The following is a 21,238-nucleotide window of genomic DNA, read 5'->3' as shown; positions in this document are numbered from 1 at the left end:
GAGAGCACATATCAATCATCAAACCGTGGGGTCTTAATTCATTACGTGTTGATTTCTATCAACAGGGGAGTACTTCAGGAAAGTCGACGGGGGGGGGCTAGTGGAGTACTTCGTGACCACAGAGCGTGAACGTTGTGATCAGCTGTTTTAGCGCAGTTCTCCAGTGAAGGGGGGGAGTCTCCCTCCGCAGCCGGTTGGCGTAGTTTTGGCACAATTCCGTTGTACAGACCGACGTTAACAGCAGCCCTGTCTGTGCACACGGAGACCGACTCTGTCGTCCGGTGATCTAACCGCCTTCTGGAAAAGCTTCACACGTACGTCGGTACGCAAATGCGCTTTGTGACACAAGTGACGGTACGCATTTCAGATTACGCACATAACCTGCGTACCAGTTATGTGCACCCCTGTACTACAGCAAAAGTATTCTCCGTCGGGACTTCCTGCAACAACACCACGCCGTTATCTTGATTCTGATTGGCCAGAAGACATTATCAAAGATGTTCTATTGAGAAGACGATCACTACGTGACAAAAAAATTCAAAACCGTTTCTGGTCTTCGGTATTTCCAGACAAGTGGCTACTGAAATCAATCTTACTAACTGCTGTCTGTGCAATTTTAGTTGGCAGACTTTATTTTGCTTACTTTAACATCATTTTTCATGGTGGGGCTAAGCCATTTCTTGGTATGGGTGTAGCCTACCTCAGCCATACCCTGGCGCTGCCACTGGTGGGATATATGGGGCGGGCCATTCTGCACATGCGTTAAATGCGTTAAATATTTAAATGCAATTAATTTAAAAAATGAATTACCGCCGTTAACGCGATAATTTTGACAGCATTACAATAAACGTATTGTTCATTTTCGCGGTATTTTCCACACATTGCCAGTATTACTGTAATATTTACACATACCCATGTCCAAATGGATCCTTGTTGTTGTCTTTGTATTCTTCTTCTTCAGAAGAGTCGAAGACTTCAGGTTCTGAGGCTCTATCTTCACTGCTGCTAGCGAAAAAAATCTCTGGCGAAGTCGGCGACTGTAAAGTTTTTTTGAGCCATTTTCTCTGTCTCTCTCTCTCTCTCCTCACAGACGTAAACTGATGGGAGACACGTGGTTTATGTTTTGTTTACTTGGTGGGTAGGTCCTTAGTGATTTCTCGATGTCCATTGGTTATTTCAGACCATGATGGCTGCCGGCCGAGATTTCCTTGACGGACTCACGAATCCATCAATCCCACACAGTGTAAAGTCAAGATGCTTTGAGCCGCCATATTGGCTGCTGTGCCCTGGTTACAGTCTCACAGGAGATACCGCTGGAAAGCTACTCTTCCAGCGATTCCGCGGATATCTGAATCATATTTCTACTCCTTATAATCTAAAATATATGATTAATTACGTAAATGGTGCGCACCCGACTCCAGAGGGTTAAAGTGGCCCTATTATGTTCATATTAGTATGTAGTGTCTCTACTGTGACATGTCTCCATTCTTTAATGTTCAGAAAGCTCTTTATTTTTCTCATACTGCCTGGGTTGCAGCACCTCTTTTCACCCTCTGTCTGATACCAGAGCCTAATCTGCTCTCATTGGTTAGCTGACCGGCTCTGTTGTGATACAGGGAAGGGAAAAACCCCAAAAGCAGAATAGGGGCTCTTTAATTAAACTTTGCTCAGGACTGAGCGGCCCACCTGCTGCTCTCCGGTTGATTTCAACACAGATTTGCCTTTCAGAATATAGCAAAAATAGGGGGAAAGGAAGGTGGTGTTTCCTGAATCCCGCTGTCACATTTTCAGTTTGGGAACCTGGTTTAATTATAATGTAACTGCAAAACGGACAGTATCATAAACGTTATGCAATCTCCCACTGGTCAAATTAACAACAGTCCCGCTTTAATGCTTGAACACAGAAGCCCTAATTCTGTTTTTACCATGTAATACTTGAATGGAGCAAAAAACTAATTGTGCACTACTATTTGTTAATGTAGGGAATAGGATGAAATGAAGTACAAGACTGAAGCAAGGATGGAGGAGAGAAATGGAAAAGAAGGGAATGTGATTGGAGGCTGAGTGACACACAGTCAGAGCTGTGGAGAGATAGAGTGATGTCTCAAAGAGAGGGAGAGAGAGGAAGAGGAGCAGCGGGGATATGCTGCAGGCTCAGCCATCCATCACTGACGTTTAGGTCATTAGTCTATTCACAGAGAGCTGGCACTGCGCTTCCACTTGTCATGTGGAACCAATATTTAATTAAAGCTGAACTAGGGAGGCTAATTGGGACGAACCTGCCCTAAGGGGGGGGGGGGAGCATCTGTAACACTGGGCCTCTGTCAGAGAAACCTACCAGTCATTTATAGCTAATACAGCCATTTCATTGCAGAACTTTAATTGGTCAAATGTAAACTTTTAGAATAGGGTTCAAAGTTATCCTCACAGATTCTTCACAGCCTTCTTAGTTTCTGAATGAGTTTTTGTGAAAGCTGTTTGGTTTCGTTAGGACAGCCAACATAATGTTTGCTGAGAATCCACTGAGATGTTTGCTCACTGGGCACACGTGTGCCTGCATTATAGTTGCAAAGCTGTCCTTTTCTGCCCCTCCCAACATGACCCCTCAAACTTAAACAGGTTATGCTAAAACATCTCGGTTTTAGGAGTTTTAAATTTAGCAAAAGTTATCATTTTCAAAGCAAAAACACATTTTTGTGTACCTAGCCGTGGACAGTCAATTTCCACTTTTAAGTAAAAGAACTCCTGATGCATCTGTGTCCCACCTGTTTGAAATTGGCTTCCCAAGTGATATAATTTGAAGGATAGAAACATATCTTGAAAAGTTGTTCATACATTTTTAAAGCTTATAAGCAAATAATGACGTCTTTTAGTCTTACTCCAAAATGCTCTTATCTTAAAGGTCCCAAGTCATGCTTTATGAAGGTTTTTCTGCATGTAAACGGTCTGCAGAGTCACAAACCCTCAAAGTACACCCTGTAGCGAGAAAAACTCCAACACAGAAAAGACCTGTCTATGCTGCCCCAGAATATTTTTGGTGGGGCTATGGAAATGGTGACCAAACCATACTAGGGGGGGTCCGGGGGGATGCAAATGGAGCCATTGGTCCAAATGGACCAATCCGTGGAGCCGCTACATCTGCGGAGCCGTTAGCAGCGCCGGCCCTTGGCATAGGCAGTATAGGTGAATGCTAAGGGCGCATCAATCTATGGGGAGCGCCGAACATTTAAAAAAAGTTAGAAAAAGAAAATGTAATTTCATAACAACACAATTTCCCGATTTTGGATCAACAAAGTACATCTTATTATCTTATACTAACAGAACTACGCCTATATTGCGTACAGCGCCCATAAACTATGGCGCACCCCCCCCAAATCAAATTGAACCGCCCCAGTAAAAACCAGAGGTTTATGTGAAATAGTCCTTTTTTTAAATAATGGTTTTAGTGTGCAATCATAGGTTTTAATTTTGTATTTGTGTTAATTTAAAATAAATCAAACTCCCAAAAAACGTATACAGCTTTTATTAACATTGGAATTTACTGTGTAAGCGGCCGCGGGGGGGAGAGCTTTGAGCTCTCTCCTGAAAGACTGAGAGGCTCTGATAACCTCAGCTCAGTGAGGTAAAGGCACACCTTTATATGATCATTATAGTTATAAAAAAATAAGAGAATAGATTTTCATCTATTCTCTTATAACTTATAATATTTATAGTATAAAATACTATATGACAGTAAAAAAAAGTTGTCATTAATAAACAAGAATACAGTTTAAAAGGGGAGTGATTTGTAAAATATCCATAAATAAAAAGAAAATCTGCTTACAGTTCTGTTTCATATGGGTGTTGAGAGATGTATCCATAGATCTCTCAAAGTGCAGCAGATTGATGCTTTTAACTTCAATATTAAAAAAACAAAATCTTCCCGTGGGAGCATGCCCCCGGACCCCCCTAGAGGAGGTTAGGTCCACCCCCCACTTAAATCATGTTCACATGGATAGGAAACTAAATACATTTGCACACATCTTGTGTCCATATCTTTCTGTTTTGGTGGTCATGCCACAACCTTGCATGTGCATGCATGCGCGAGTCATAGTGAGTGTCTGCATTTTTGGGGGGGGGGGGGGCGCCAGCTAAAATCTTGCCTAGGGCAGCAAATTGATCAGCTGCAGCTCCGCCGATTTCTCCTCCCTGAGGCTGTGAGTCAGTGTGTGTCCCACACACACACACTCCCAGCCAGGCTGCAGGTGTGTGTGTGTGTGTGTTTCGGGCTGTGTCTCGCTGTCTCGCAGACGGCCATTGGGCTCACAGGGGGGGGGGGGGGGGGGGGCAGGAGCTCCAACAAGCCGTTTAGGACAGAGTGAATACACAGACTATACAGAGATGCTGAGAAATCAATGTGAGTTTGGAAAATTGTACAATATAAATCTATTCTAGTAGACCTCAACAATGGAAATATGATCAGCAGAAATGGCCATGACATGGGACCTTTAAAGCTGCACGTATCAGTATTTTTATGTTAACAATAGATAAAAGTACGAGTAAGAGGTGAGGCTTGACTAATAATACAAATGTTCTCACAACTAATATTTCCCCCTCCGATTTGGATATTGCACTTGGCAAAATTGCGGTTTAGATACATTTCGATTAATTGTGCTGCCATAGTTTAAGTTTACCATTAAATCCCTCACATCTGTTTACGTCTTTTTAATGGCTGGTGCAGCTGCAGCCTGCATGTGAGTGCGCTCTCTGTTAGGCTTGACTTTCCTCTTCACTTCCTGCTGTTTGTTAAGTTGAGTTTGCATTGACACTATCCTACCAATAGAGCAAAGCTAACAGGAGAAGCAGACAACCCCCCCCCTCTCAGTTTAGATAACCTCCCCTCTTCTCATGACTGAGGAGAAGGAGCTTCATACAGCTGTGCTATTTCATCATGAAACAGCTTTGTGTGGACGTGTGTGTGTGTGTGTGTGCGTGCTTGACCTCTGACTCCAAACAGTCCGATATACGTTTGAGTTTGTGGGGATGCAGTAGAATACACAGAGATACAGTGTGTATTTAACTCTCACTGGGACAGAATATCACCCATAACTGAGCAAACACGAGTTAAGAAGGTAAAGGGTTGGATCCATGCTGCTATGGGCTGATGGAATACACAGATGTTATGAATGGATGTTCTCCCCCAGCAGGTGGCTGATTTAGAAGAAGATGAATGGAAAGAAAAATGTAGCAAGTGCACTGGCAACATTTAAAAGTTTGTTCCCTGGAAGGACAGAACAAACTTTGTCTCAATAGGCAATTACAAATCAACCCTGATAAATATGTCATGAGGGGTTCCTCATCTTAGGACATTTGCTTTTTAATATTTATATGCTACCTCTGGCTGAAATTATTAAAAAGAGCGATCTAAGCTATCACATCTATGCAGACGACACCCAGATGTATTTTAAAATCACACCGGGAGACTGTTCTCTGATTAGAACACAGAGCAAGTGCACTGAGCACATCACTGACTGGATGACTCAGAACTTTCTCCAACTGAACAAACAAAAAACTGAGATCATTGTTTTTGGAGCAAAGAAGGACCGATTAAAAGTAATCACAGAGCTTCAGTCGGCAGACTACAAAGTAACTCACAAAGCAAGACATCTGGGTGTAGTGATGGACTCAGACCTGAATTGTAACAGTCACATTACAACAGTTATTAGGTCTGCATACTATACTACCACCTGAAGGACATTTCAAGGATTAAAAAACTAATGTCGCAACAGGATTTATAAAAACTTGTCCATGCTTTTATCTTCAGTAGACTCGACTACTGCAATGGTGTCTTCACAGGTCTCACTAAAAAATCTATCAGAAAGCTGCAGCTGATTCAGAACGCTGCTGCTCGAGTCCTGGCTTCCTGTGTGTCAAATAATTGATTTTAAAATACTACTGCTAGTTTTTAAATCACTAAATGGCTTAGGACCGAGGTATATAGACGACCTCCTCCATCACTATGAAGCATCCAGGAGTCTCAGGTCTTCTGGGTCGGGTCTGCTCTCTGTTCCGAGAATAACCACTAAACATGGAAAAGCAGCTTTTAGTTATTATACCCCAACAATTTGGAACAAACTGCCTAAATCGTGCACGTCTGCCGAAACACTTCCTATTTTTAAATCCAGACTAAAAACGCACCTATTTGCTGCTGCTTTTAATTGAGCTGCCCATACTCACACTACAGTATGCCTTTTAGTCATGTATTCTGTACCTGCTGTGTTTATTATTTTATTTATTTCATTACCTTTGCTTATTATGCCTGTTTTTAAATGCCTTTTTAATCATGTATTTAATGCTGTATTTGTTCTTAAATGTCGTTTGCTTTTAATCTGAAAAGCACTTTGAATCGCCACGTGCTGAACAGTGCTATATAAATAAAATTGCCTTGCCTTGGAAATGATCAGCAAAGATCTCTGTAGAAACCTTCCAAAGAGAAGCTTCTCATGGATCTTAAGGAAACCTCTGGAGCAACAACTCGAAACACAAGGAGAACACGGGAGAGCTCGACTTGATGGCAGACACCGAAGGTTTATTGAAAGTTATGGCCGGAGAATTGACCAAGACATGTGCTGCAGCCACAAGGCTCCTGCCTCACCAATTCTGAAGCTCTCTCACCAAATCTCAAGTATTTATCTAGCTCTAGACAAAAATATTTTCAAGGGAAGAGAGAAATTGGCTCCCCAAGGTCGCATGCCCGAACGCTGACGACAGGAGAGAGTGATACACTGGGTCAAAGGCAGAGGCCTTGGTAAATGTTTCCCCAACAATGGACACGACTGACTGTAGCCTTACAAATAACCAACGTGATGAACCATTAACAAACGCAAATTAATTACATTACCAAGTTTGTCCCAAAGAGGCTCCTGTAACACCAACATGGATGTATACCATGAATTACATGGCTATTAGCGAATTAGCCAGCCTGAGCTACATATTTTGCACTGAGTGGAGACATCTGGACATCAGTAGGAACCATCACTACCTCACTGTAACGGCACACCTGCATAGTTTGCTCTAGGTGTGGTGAAACAGAGGGAAGGCATGTTGCTGAACCAGTTTGTTGAAGTTACACAGGAGTGGGAAACAGTGGACAGGGTCTCCACTGTAGGAACAGATAGAGCTGCAGTCTGAGAGCAGGGATAATATGCTGTGTGTAGCTCACATTACACAGAGGGAGGGCCGCAGCTGCTTTGTCGACGCATTAGCTAAGTGTGAAAAATAGCGCAATTCTTGGCAATAATTTCAAATAATTTTATAATAAAGTCAAGAACCCTTTTCTCTCACCATTTATTTTATCACAACACCACCATGTCTTTGTTTTATCTCCCCCAAAATACTAGTACTAGTATTTAATTTATTACTGATTATTATTGTCAATAACGGAATTATATATTTGTAATCAATTGACAACCCTAATTTAAGCATATTCAAACTTTTAATTTGATACATTTCATCCACAATATAGTAACCTAAACATGTAGAGCTGTCTGCCCATACTTGATAAGAGATAAGGCAGTGCTCTCTGGTATGAGAGATCAAGGAGATAAAAAGTCAGAGGCAGTGACGATGCAAAAGGTTTCGACTAGGATCTGTGAGGCCATCGACTTATCTTTGGATAAAGAAGTTCACTGCCCTGTTCAAGACAAATGCATGGGAAAAGATTGTGGCTTACAATGCGACTGCATATTGTATTCTCTTCTCCTTGCCCAAGCCTTTTAATGAAACCTCAAGTGTTGTAAGGCGTCAGTTCCAGTCTAGCAGCTTCAGTCAATGCTCCAGAAGAATTTCCTTCACAACTTTAAAATACTTAAAAACCTAAATAATGTAAAAACGGTAGTTCTACATGAAGCAGGATTCTGATGTCTCTTCCTCGTTAATATTTGTCTTGTAAATGTTTGGTAAACTACTCTGGTCAGTGTTGGTCACATCGGTCGGGGTAGTGGTGGCATCAGATTTTCAAAGGCTGTGTGATGGTGTATCTGAGGTCTTTCTAGGACAAGCAGCTGTCCTTTCCTCCAACCAAACACTTCTCCAAGGCCTTTCATGAGACACGAGCCAGATGCTCAGCCGTTAATCACAGCATTGTGAGAGTGTGAGACTGTGTGTGTTTGGGAAAGCTGCGCTCTTTGTCAAGTAAATGTTTACTGTGTGTTTGTGTGACTCCTGCATCCCTAACACCAGAATGGGAGCAGACAATGGAAAGTTGGCACAGAAATCAGAGTAAAAGGAAGATTTATATGTCAGTGTAAGAAAACGTTTTTAGAGAGTACTTGTCCATGGACAAGTGAGTTTGGCAATTTACTTGTCCGAATACATTTTTCACTTGTCCGATCTGGACATGCCTGTTTTTCTTTTTCTAAAATTATTTGACATACCCCTTTTCAAGCCCATCAGTACATACATGGTAGGGTCCCCTTTCAAGCCCTTAATCCACTGTTTTCTGACAGAATTTATTTAAATGTGTTTCCTTGTTAGCTGAACACACCATTTCACCATCGACATTTTTAAATTGTATTTAAAGAAAAAGCCCTAACAAAACAGCAGGTCTCTATTTCAGTATTAACTAAAGAAAGAAAAACAGCAACAGCTGACATCAAATCTTTGCTGAGCCTAAAGATAATCATAAATAAATAACATAGTGAATATAAATATATTGCAATGCTCAAAACAGCAGCATCCAACCGTCTCTAATCCTTGGATATGACATGTCACTGCATGCATGCACGGAGCACCCGTAGCACGGAGATCATCATATCATTCTGTCTTGTATTACTTGATCAAAACAAAAAAATGGCTTGTTCGCGGGCGCGAGCCGGCTCTCGTCGTTCACTTCAAAGAGCCGGCTCTTTGAAGTGAACGTAAAGCGGTCGCAAACAACAATGGCGGACACGGACAATTTGCAAATGAGTTCTGCCTTTTGTAAGCTGAATTTATAAATAAGTTGTGAATAAATATGGGCGAAAAACGCCACTTGCCCGTCGGACACGTCAATGGAAAGATGTACCTGTCCGATATTGTAAATAACACGTCCCGGACAATCGGACGTGTGCTTTTTCGCACGCTGTATGTTAAGGAAGTGTTTAGTGAAAGGGAAGGAGGAAGGGGATGTGAGGGAGAGAGGGAGCAGGAGAGCAAACTTTGTATTCCCTCCATCTGAGAGCTTTTCGAGCCGGCACACGAGCCCCTGACCTTCTCCCTCACACACACAATGGTCCTGCTTTATGTTCTCTGCTGCAGCTCCAGGCCCTGTGTGTGAGAGTGTGTGTGCATGAGGTTTTGCATGTTTTATTGTGTGCTTGCTTGTAGTTGAGCTTATTCATGCATGCACATAACATGTGGCCAGCAGGCTGCCTTCATCTTCTCATCTAAAAATGTTTCATTGCTCTGCCATCAAATTGACAAATAAATAGATTCATGATCTTTTTATGTATTGTAACATGTGTGTGTGTCCTCAGGGGAATCTGGTCTGGGGAAGTCGACACTCATCAACTCTCTGTTCCTGACTGACCTGTACTCCAAGGATTACCCGGGGCCCTCGCAGCGCATCAAGAAGACTGTGCAGGTGATTATTTCTCTTTTAAGGACCTTCACATCGGGCGTCTCACCTGATTTTCAGGTTAGGCTTCATCACGATACAGATAAGGCTGTAAGAAGGTCAAATGTTCCGATATTTCACCACACACAGACATCCTCATAATACACTTCTAAACAATATACTGTTGATATGAAGGACCCAGTTCAGGCAGATTAAGTAATGCAGTTATTGATGCGCTGTGATGACCTCAGAAAATAAGGGGTAAGGGGCCTGAATAAGGTCTGTGGTTAACACAAGCTGAAGAGATGTTAAAGTTTTGTTCCAATACGTCATTAAAAACTCTACACGTTAAAGTTCTGAACTTCTATGCTATCTAAAAAACAGCGGTTGCTAACAAATGCAAACATTTAGCCACCTTTAGCATTGGTGACGTGATGTCATGTGACTGTAATGTTTATTTATAACCAAACTTTTGTTTTTACTTTTACTTCTGCCGATTGCATTTATGCTTAAAAAATCATAAAGTGGTTAGGGTTAGGGTTAGGGTAATATGTGGAGATTATCCTTCCAAAGAAAACGTGTAGTGTCTTTGCCATGTATTTACCACCAATCTTATTTTCTACAATATACCAAATCCAATGGGAAATTCCATTGCTTTTTGACGAGGGAGACCTTTTAATGCTAACTTCTGGGTCATCACTGCACCACTATAAAGTGTATACAAATGAATATTAGGCTTTGAAGCATCATTGGTTGGAACAGAGGTTAAAGCACATATAGATGAATTAATATAGGAAGCAAGTCATGGAGTCTTCTAGAGAGGAAGAAGAGGTAGGGGTGGAATAGCATAGGAAAAGCAGGGTGAGAATAAGGATGGAGGATCTAAGAGGGAGACAGCAAGGCCACATGGCCTTGTTTTATCCTTGTATGGTCATGACAAAATAAGAAGGGGGCAGACTACATCTGGAGCAGCGAGGAAAGAAATGGTCTGTAAAAAGGGAGAAAGGGAAAGAAGGAAATAGAGGGTTGGACATGAGCAATGCAGCCAAGAGGAAGAGGAGGGATGCAGGAGGAGTTGGACAGAGAAGCAGTGAGAGAGTCTGAGGACTTAATGAGAGGTGACCAAGGAGACTCGAAGAAAAAGAGTCATTGCATTCTCCCTGGGGCCTGATGGGGTTAGTAGCAGGGCAACCATGTTCCCATGAAGCCGAACACACACGCACACACGGATATAGCTAAACGGTTGAGAAAACATCATCTTCTCTTTAGTTGGTTCATATTTTCTTAAAATCATAACTGCACTTTTGTCAAATGTTTTTGTAGAAGGACTTGTGGTGTTTGCAAAACAAGCATCACCCACACACATCCACAACACACTCCTTGAAGCCAACTCTTTCATTTGCTTTTGGTTAGGCGAAAGTGTTTCTGTTTATGAAGAGGAGTGATACAATCCAGCTGGGAATCCACAGATACATTGTGAGATCAATTGTTGTGCCATCTAAATCAGTGGTTCTGCACCACTATATAGCAGTATGCTTTTAAGAGGGTCTTCAGATATACTTCTACTGAAACATGTATAAAGTGCAGAGATACAGTTTCTTAAAACATCATGTTACATGTGATTTCATGTATTTTTGTATTGCTATTAGCGCCACAAGCTAAATTCCAATTCACCTTCAGTGTAAGGAAGTGCCAGAACACCAGCTATTAAGCTCAATTATGGACACGGTTAGACACCAGAAGATCTTTGCTTCATTAACAAAAAGTCTAAATTGAATGGTATGACTGTCCTTGTGCACCGTGTGCAGTTTCAGCATGGGGCGAGACTGAAAACATTTAGAACATTTTGCTCCCATCGGTCAGTCAAAAGAATCGCCGACCTCCTGTGAACCTCATGAGCGCTACGTGGGCATCCATGGTGCAAGTCGAAGTCAGTGTGTGAGTGTTTGTTAGGGGTGCTGTGGTCCAGGGGACGACGGGTCAGAGTATTTATATTCCAGAACAATCTCTCATTCTTTGTCGCTTACTGGAGTTCCCCCTGATCGGATTTCTTTTTAAATGATGGTGTTGAGACTGATGGCATTTCTGTGGTTTCCTCCAAATCTGTTTTTCTTCGCAGAAACGCTGGAAATAGTAGATTTGGTTTTGAGATGGCTGACATGACATGCACAGACACTTACAGTACAAACACACACTGGGTGCACAATTAAGCTCAGTATGTCAAGCGGCTGCGGTGCGTGTTTTTATATATATATATATATATATAATGTGCTCAGTTGTAAAGCAGACAGATTCTCTGAAGGCTTGTGAAAGCTGGATTCTGTTGTTTTAGAGAAAGAGGGCTGTAGTTTGATTTAAAGGGCCGGTCCTAAAATAACTAGATGGCCTTGTGAAAGTATGCGGTGAGGCGAGGGAGCAGCAAACAGGCAGCAGGAAATGATGGATCTGTGGAGCTGATGTGGAGACATGTGACTGAAGTGTGAGGTGGAATGGTTGGTCTGCTTTTTGTGTTTCAGGCTAAAGCAACAAGCAGAAATAAATCAGGCTGTTTTGGTATTTTAACAATAATATGTTGGATCTTAAATCCCTTTAGCAATGTGTGCTTCTTAAAGTATACTGCAGCACTACAGAAAGAATAATCAGCGGGAACAGTTTTACCTTTTTATTTGATGCCTAATATAAAGAATATTGGTTAGCTGAAATCTTCCTTGACTGTATAGAGATGGTTGCAGATTTAAGGCCATTCCCCACAACCTAAATAATGACATTATGGTCACAATTTCAAAATGTATTATCAATTTTTGTTTTATGTATTTTCCTAGACACACATTTCCTTTGTATGAAGTCATACCCACAGGTGACTATGAGGTAATGTGGTATCTTTCAATCACATGGTTGTGGGTTTGTTCACAGGCAACATGTATGTATCTTTGGGCAAAATGCTTCACCTTAAGTTGGCCAACGGTGTGTGAATGTTAGCTTCATTGAACAGGTGGCAACTTGCATTGCAACGCTGCCTCTGTATGAATGGGTGAATGTCGACTGGTAAATGTAAACACCTGTAAATAGGTGGATAAAGTGCTCTATAAATGCAGTCCATTTACCTTTGACAGTCTGACTTATCTTTAGTATCTTCTTATCTTTCAACTGAATTGATATGTTCTGGGTTTAATTATGTGCTTCAAGAGATCAATTGCTGATGTTTCATCAACCATCTATCTCCCGTCTACAATAAATACATCTCTGCCATCTCAGTCTTTTATTCATATCCAAAACAAAGTGTCCTTTTACCCAGCATCTTCAAAATAAATGACAGTAGCTCCACTCGTATGCCCTGGCATTCTACCAGGCGAAGGTACAAAGTACGTGTCTCTTTTAGTTGGGCTTTTTCCACATACAAAGATCACTACAACCATCCAAACATTTTAATTGTCAAACCTTCTTTAAATTATTAACAAGAAGAGGTGGACTGCATACTCTGCCTGTAAAGTGAGCATCATAAGTATGCAAATAATGGTTAAATAGATCCCATTCAAATCTCAAATGGTATATTTGCTAAAAATACTAACGCTTGCCTTCCCCGATGGCTTATTAAGTCTGCTGGCCTCACAAGTCTTGATTCTACCGCCCATGAAAGATTGGCTGCAGAAGGTCTTCAAAAGCATGTTACCAACACTCTTCGGGTGTTTCTCAATGTCAAGTACGCTTGCTTGGTAGCACATGTCTTCCGAGTCACTTGCTTCAGAAGCGAGGCAAGAATCCTTCCTGGCATTTGGAAAACAAACAGTGGAACAGGCGAGCAACTGTGCAGGTGTGCGTCATATGAGAGGCCCCGCCTCACATTTTCTGCCACAGATTTGGGGAAATTGGTCCGTGCGCAAAGCATTGTGGGGATTTTAAGACCGCGGAGTCTACACATGTGCAGCCTCGAAATGTCTCGCTACGAAGTACGCCGGGCTCGGTAGAATTCCAAGTATGCTGGACATTGGAACAGTCCTTCGGCGGCAATCGATGACGTAGTATGCTTGAAATAGTGGCTCTGGAGCAGCTTTACTCGAGATGGAGAAACACCCTCAATGTTAGTTCAAGGACTACTTTAGTTTAGAGGTACAGGTTCTGTATGCACTCAGTACCCTGTATCATGTCTCCTTTACCATAGCACCATCACAGCTCCACATATTACATTCCATTAGCAGACACTTTTATCCAAAGCAACAAACCATCAAGATACAGACCATAATGAGTGCTGGTGCATTAGTGTCGAATGGGCTAAACTCTTTAAGTGTTATGTTTTGTGTATGTGCTGGGTTTAAATGTCAGTGTACATCGTAACAGGTTAGCTTCTGTTTGCGACGGATGATATGTTTTAGCTGCGGCAGGAGCACGGGCTTCGAGTGTCCTCACACACAAACACACTGATATTGGTATAACTGAATCTCCCAGCAGGCTGTGTGGGTGCATGATGTATCATCAGTGCTCCGAGTTGGAGAGGGTAGTGTCACATAATTAAACTAGTGTGGGCACGTTCGCGTTAGCAAGTTGTACTGCATTATAAATTGAATATATATTGTTGAATCAGTGTTGAAACAGAACACTGCACTTACTCAGATTTAGGAACAGGTTTTGATTCAAACTTGTATTGTACTTAATCGTGTTAATGTCTCTGTTTCAGGTGGAGCAGTCCAAGGTTCTGATAAAGGAGGGGGGGGTCCAACTGACACTCACAATAGTGGATACTCCAGGGTTTGGAGATGCAGTGGATAACAGCAACTGGTAGGAGCATCATCAAGGTGTATCCAAATGTTCTTTATGCTCATCTGATTGGTTTCTCTGACTGATATCTCTTATCTCCCAGCTGGCAGCCAGTCATTAACTACATTGACAGTAAGTGTGAGGACTTCCTGAACGCAGAGTCCAGAGTGAACCGCAGATCCATGCCCGACAACAGAGTGCACTGCTGCCTGTACTTCATCGCCCCCTCTGGACACGGGTAGGTCTGCATGAGATCAGGTTGTAATGAGATGAGGTTAATATGACCAAAGGCCCAACAGTATAAGGCAGGGGTGCCCAACCTTTTTTGAACCGAGAGCTACTTTTAAAGTTGCCAGTCTGCCGAGATCTACCAGTCCAAATAGAGAGGCGTAGCCATTACTGACAGCCTACTACCTGGAAAATACACACTTCTACTTGTATAAAACTGACCTTTGTATGATTAATACTTCATAAAATACTGCAGATCCTTTATCTTACCTCTTTCTAATCTCCACACATACAAGTATTTAACTGAAGTTACACAACAGTGTTGTTGATACAGAGTTGGAGTTTATTCACACGTCACTACAGTGGGTAATGTTTTCAAGAAACATTGAACAGTGCTGCCACATATGACACAGGGAAAAAAGAAAAGACTCTGAACCCTTTCTTTGCCATTATATAAAAATAGTGTTGCTACAAAAGTATAAATGAGGCTTACTAATAAGACAACTCAGATCTGAAGCTACACAGGAATCTGCTGCCAAAGTGCAATAAAAAAGACAAAATTAATATAATCAAACAATGTTTTTGTTGCATTTTATTAGAGTATAAAAATAAATGCCTTTTTAAAATAGGATGCAAGCAACACTAGTTTCTTAACCTGAATTGATAATAGACTATAATCAATTTAAGTTTGCATTCTTATACCATTTTGTACAATAATTATAATGAATAAGTTCAAACTAAAACTTACAGCTGATTAATAACGGTATCTAACTTGAGTTTTTATTATATCAAAAACCTGTTGAAATGCTACTGTTATTTTTACTGTCCCCCAAAAGCGCGTCAGCAGCCTCCAGGAATGCTTCTTTCATAACTTCGCCGTCTTTGAAAGACTTCATGTGTTTCGTAAGAACGTGACTGACACGATAAGATTCTATGGTAGCAGCCTTGCTGTTGTTGTTGGGCCTGGTGGAAATGGACTGCTGTGCATTTAGCTGTCCTCTCAGGCCCCTCCCCTTTTGGAGCGTAGGGCAGAATTAGGAGGGAATTCCGTCTCGTAGCGTTTGTGCACTGTTTTGAAATGCCGCTCCTAAATTACCCTTCTTCGATAAAGCCACGCTCGCATTGCAGATGAGACAGATGGACTTATAATTGGAATAGATACAAAAATAATCATCCTCCCACTCGGAGTGAAAATTATATATTTTGGGCTTTTTTGCTTCTGCCATAATTGCGGTCTTGTGTGTGTGCGGACTGTCACTCCTGTTGACACGGACAAGTTGGACAACGTCAGCGAAATAGTGCACTGCCCACTGCCGACCAGCCACGCCCCGACACATGGGGTCTAGCCGGCCAATCACAAAGCTTTGATGCGTTCAGGTGCATTATTCTGGCACGGGAAGATTATGTTATAGGACATTAACGATAAAACAGAATATTGTTGTTCTATTTTTAGACACATCTCGCGATCGACTGGGAATCTCCCCGCGATCGACCGGTCGATCGCGATCGACTGGTTGGGCACCCCTGGTATAAGGCAATGATAAGATAAATGCTCTTTTTGGCATTTTGTAAGTTGCATTTCCCTACATGTCGGTGCCAAAAGTAAATGCCATGTTGGAACTAGAACATTATTTTAAAATATTTAAACCATATTGAACATGTCATTTTACTTTAAGCCCACATAATAGTATGTCTGTGTAAAATATTAAGCTTATCCATTCATTGTATGTTTTTCTTGCAAAAATACCTTTGGGTTTTGGACTAACAACATATTTAAAGACATCAACTTGGATATTAAGAAACTGATGGCCATTTTTTTACAATTGAACTTTTTATAGATCAAACAATAAATCTATGAATCTAAAAAATAATCAGCAGATTAATCGATAATGAAGATAATTGTTAGTTTTAGAATTGATTTACAGTATTTCCTGTTGAAACATGACATAAGAGATCAATCTCATTTTTTTCCAATGTACTTCATCGTTCTATCAGTCATTCTAATGTACAGTGTGTTCAGCATCCAGCATCCTCTGTCCTGAGACCTGGTAGTGCACAAGGAAACACTCCGAAAGAAACCCCATAATTATCAGGGAGACCGGCAGACATGCAATAGATGTCGCGTGTACAGATTTAAAAAAGATACTATGAACATAGACGATAGAAATGTTAATTATTTGAACCTATATAAGAAAGATCCAGGAGAGTGTCAAAACTCTTCCAGGTGCCACCCAAATATCTTGAGTTAGAAGCATGCATTGTTGGGACATAAGTGCAAACGGATAAAGGAAAGAAGGACGGAAAAGAGGGCTGATAGAGGAAAGATGCAAGTTGAACGTCCGAACAGTCTAAGCCTATAGCAGCTTGAGTAGGGGTTGGTTCTAAGCAAGCTAGAGCCAGCCCCGACTATGAGCTTGGAACTATAGTAAAAAGGTATGATTTGGTTGGTCAAGAATCTCCCTGAGCCAGCCTGTTATATTTGAAAGGTTTTATTAACAAACATTCATCTGTATTGGAGTGAAAGAAGTTCAGTTACATAGAATTCATGCAGCTTTTAAGATAAAAACCTGCAGCCACTCTGAAGTGAAAGGGTTTATTCAGCCTCCATTGTGTGTGTGTGTGTGTGTGTGTGTGTGTGTGTGTGTGTGTGTGTGTGTGTGTGTGTGTGTGTGTGTGTGTGTGTGTGTGTGTGTGTGTGTGTGTGTGTGTGTGTGTGTGTGTGTGTGTGTGTGTGTGTGTGTGTGTGTGTGTGTGTGTGTGTGTGTGTGTGTGTGTGTGTGTGTGTGTGTGTGTGTGTGTGTGTGTGTGTGTGTGTGTGTGTGTGTGTGTGTGTGTGTGTGTGTGTGTGTGTGTGTGTGTGTGTGTGTGTGGTGTGTGTGTGTGTGTGTGGTTATATAACCCATTTCTGATCATGCTCAGTAGAGTTCTGCTCTCCATCACTGAATCGACCAATCAGAGTGGAGCAGCCCACCGCCAAGCCTCTCATCTCAGACAAACCCACTCTCTCATCTCACAGTGTGTGTGTTCCCTTGGCATCACTAGAACATTCCCTGTTTGTCAGTACTGCTGCAGCACCCGCCTTGGTTAAAATGTGGAGTGATGTCTCCACATATCCCAGAATCCACCCATCTACTGCGGCTCAGTGATGGAGAGCTTTGATCCACTTAGATTGTGATCTCTGTAGTTTATAATGCTGCAGGGATTCGCTGAATGCAAGGTGTCTAAAATGTAATTCATTTAATAGCCAGAAAAGATGTGGACTTGATGCTTTCTGTTAATTAGTTATTAGTGGAATGCTGTGGCACAGCGTTCCACTATAGTTCTTCTAATCTTTATTCTTCCTCTACCTCTACCTCTTCTTCTTATTAGTGGAATGCTGTGCCACAGTATTCCACTAATTCTTCTAATCTTTATTCTTCCTCTTCTTCTTTCAACCAATACTTTGGCTCTCAATAACTTCAGCTTACTTTCAGCTACAGAAACCATTCAAATATCAAACTATTCAGCCTTTTCAGCTCATGATGGGAAAATATGTTATACTTTTTGAAATATTCAGCTTTTTAAACTCTTTTTTTAACATGGAACTCAATGGGAGGAACCTTCAAATCCTCTTTGATTTCAAAAGATTTCAGGAGCATAGTTAGTCTGGCCTGCTCAATTGCCTTCATCATATCAAACGGACCCACCGTTCTGGCCCAATAGTGATCTGAGTGACAAAAAGTCCACCAAGCTCCCAATAGACTCCCATGTTAAATTTGTCCGGAACTTTCTTCAGAACAGAGAGAAGTAAACTTTAGACAAACTGCTCCCATCTTCACATTTTACACACAAAACCCAAAGAAACAACATATATCAGTTCATTGGGGTTCCCTGATGCTCACTTTCTGGTCATTTGTTTATAGGAGCCATAGTTTTTGAACAGGTGGCTAAATTGATGGAAACCTTTGATCTCTGGGCTAGCACAGGTGTTATGATTATTTGTTCTGAGTAGGTGCTCAGCACAGAAACAAACACTGACAGACTGGACTTTAACAGACTGTCTCAGCCTATTCTTTTCTGTCTGATGGAGACTCCATACTGACTTCAACATGTTCCACATATTGTATACATTATTGGTGACGTTTGGTGTAGTTCAAAAGTTTGCAGCTAAAATATTCTGCTGCTTTCCCAAGCCTTTTTACTTTATTTTCTCTTCTTAATACACATTCATTCACGACTACTTACATCTGATATTTAACTCCAGCCTACTTTCAGCTGCAGAAACCATTCAACTACTACATTATTCAGCTATTTCAGGACATCAAGGCTATACATGTTGTTGTTTATACCTTTTTTAAACCTTTTCTTTTAAATATTAAGCTTCTTCACTATTTTTCCTACTCTTCCAGTTTAACATTTCACCTTTCAAGTTTTCAACAAAGTTATTGCAATGTATTTGAGCTGGAACAATTTTGATTCAAATCATTTCACTTTTCTGCATTTCTCCGCTAAGTTCAGCAACACACACTGACTTGGTTTCTGTAGCTAAAAGCATTTTCTGCTGGAAATGCATTTTCTAGTTGAACTGGTTTCTCTGAACATTTAGACATGTTTAATTTCCGTTCTTATCTTACATGTATTGGACAGCACCCACGTTCTTGTTTCTTGTTCCTGGTCTCATTGGTTTTGGGACTTTTACTTAAAAGTGACTTGGAACCTAAAGGAGGTTCATGTTAATGCCTGGTTCAAACATGTTCAATAATTAACATTGCTTTCCGCACAGCTTTGCATATGGTCTAATTTAAAAGTGCATAATGGAGTAAGTTAACTAAGCTTCTCTGAATTCCACTGCTCTTTAACTTATAAAATGGCTGTAGCACGCCCCACTCAATATTCAAACTATCTATTGATACACTGCCAGTACATGTTGAGGAAATAGTTAATTTCTCTGGGTAAATATATCTGGTATCAGGTTTAGCTTTCCTGTAACTCTTGCTAAATTAAAGTTTCTAACTGTTGAATCCTCTGAAACAGCTGCAGCATTGCGGTTTGTATGTGGTTATAGAGTTTTAAATGAAAAAGTCCTGCATTAGACTGCATGCTCGTGTTTTCAAGATGTGCGTGCTAAGGTGTTTTATACCCAAAGATACTGCAGTGAAAAGGCAGTAAAAAAATCGAGCAGTGAGTGTGTAGAGACGATTTATAGTTTAAATCTCAAAGTAATAACATTTGGAGATCACCACAGCCAGTATTCTTTACACCAGACACTGTGACTCCTGCTTTATCTAGGTCCCTGCAGGACTCCTCTGATGATGCACTGCCCAATCACCTTCATTATAACTATCAGGTTACCATATGCACAAGACTTTCTGGGATGAGTTAGTATCTCAATATCCCCTTCACACACTTATTGCTCACAAACACTCATACAAAACTATGCCCAGATATACTGTAGTATGGATCACGTGAACATGCATAAATGACAATAATTACATTCATTAGCATATCTGGCTACCAATAGTTATCTCCAGTCATATATTTACATCATTTTATCGCATCGTGCACTACACACTGCCTGCTTAACTGGGCACTGGTCCCAGCTGTCATTCTTTCAGAGAGAAGAGCCTATGGGAGTATGACAAAGACGGTCCCTCATCAGCCAAGTCATAAAAAAAACAATGAGTCGTCACCACAGAAGAAGAATGTATGAGACAGAAAGTCCCTCTCATCTGGCTCCTGTCTTTGCTGTGGGCGATGTGCAATGTCCTGGTGTGGTTGGCCCTCTGCTGGTGACCCACTGAACTGCATTACTTTAGATTCATCCTCATAAATGTAATGAACAAGTAGAATTGATCGCAGGTGTTGCCAGGAATGGACCAGTTGACTTCACTCAGTTCTTATGTTTTCTTTGTGTCTCCCCTTCAGTCTGAAACCGCTGGACATTGAGTTCATGAAGAGACTCCATGACAAAGTCAACGTCATCCCTCTCATTGCAAAAGCCGATACTCTGACCCCAGAAGAGTGCCAGCTCTTTAAGAAACAGGTATGTATTTGTGTGTGTCTGTGTCACATTCATGGGATAAGAAGCATAAACATAGTTTGCTACAATAGGCATTCAAGCTTTCTTTGAGATTTTAAATTTGATACCTTCTTATTTCTGTGGGTAAAGTTTGGAGCTAGGCATTTAGACTAGCTTAGATTGAATACTGGAAGCTAAAGATAGGATGCATTTGAGAGAGTTCATATATTATAAAGAAACATTACAAGCTACTGCCGCCTCATTAGTGAGATTTGGAGTTGTTGGTAGGCATATGTTTTAAATTTGGTCGAGCAAAGCCATTTCATCCTTCTTCCATCCTTTATGCTAAGCTAAGCTAATCACCTCCCTAGCTCCAAACTGTATGCACATGTGGTATCAATGGTATCAATGAAACTCAAATAATGGGTAAAGAAACAAGGGTTTTACAATTAAAGGTGAAATGTGAATATTTGTTTGATCTTTATATTTTTGACAGGCCAATGGTGTGTACTTGTTCTCTTTATTCTGATTACGTACTTCCTTTGTCAGATAATGAAAGAGATCCAGGAGCACAAGATCAAAATCTATGAATTCCCGGACACGGAGGATGACGAGGACAACAAGCTCATCCGAAAGATTAAGGTAATGGAGCATGCAGTCTTGTTAGTCATTTGAAACCTGATTTA

General features: G+C 41.1%; 1 protein-coding gene across 5 annotated transcripts in view; it reads left to right on the top strand.

Moving 5' to 3' along the window:
- Window positions 1–21,238, top strand: part of LOC117535748 (septin-7-like) — a 78,855-nt gene that overhangs the window by 40,892 nt on the left and 16,725 nt on the right. For all 5 annotated transcript variants that reach the window (XM_034200287.1, XM_034200285.1, XM_034200284.1 and 2 more), the window contains exons 3-7: window positions 9,495–9,601; window positions 14,247–14,347; window positions 14,430–14,564; window positions 20,459–20,576; window positions 21,102–21,194. In XM_034200287.1, coding sequence (XP_034056178.1) covers window positions 9,495–9,601; window positions 14,247–14,347; window positions 14,430–14,564; window positions 20,459–20,576; window positions 21,102–21,194 — 554 coding nt within the window. The remainder of the gene's footprint in view (window positions 1–9,494; window positions 9,602–14,246; window positions 14,348–14,429; window positions 14,565–20,458; window positions 20,577–21,101; window positions 21,195–21,238) is intronic.

This window comes from Gymnodraco acuticeps, unplaced genomic scaffold, assembly GCF_902827175.1.
Source record: "Gymnodraco acuticeps unplaced genomic scaffold, fGymAcu1.1, whole genome shotgun sequence".
In the NCBI taxonomy this organism is placed as follows: domain Eukaryota; kingdom Metazoa; phylum Chordata; class Actinopteri; order Perciformes; family Bathydraconidae; genus Gymnodraco; species Gymnodraco acuticeps.
The sequence above is the reverse complement of the archived record's forward strand: the minus strand, read 5'-3'. Positions and strand labels throughout refer to the sequence as shown.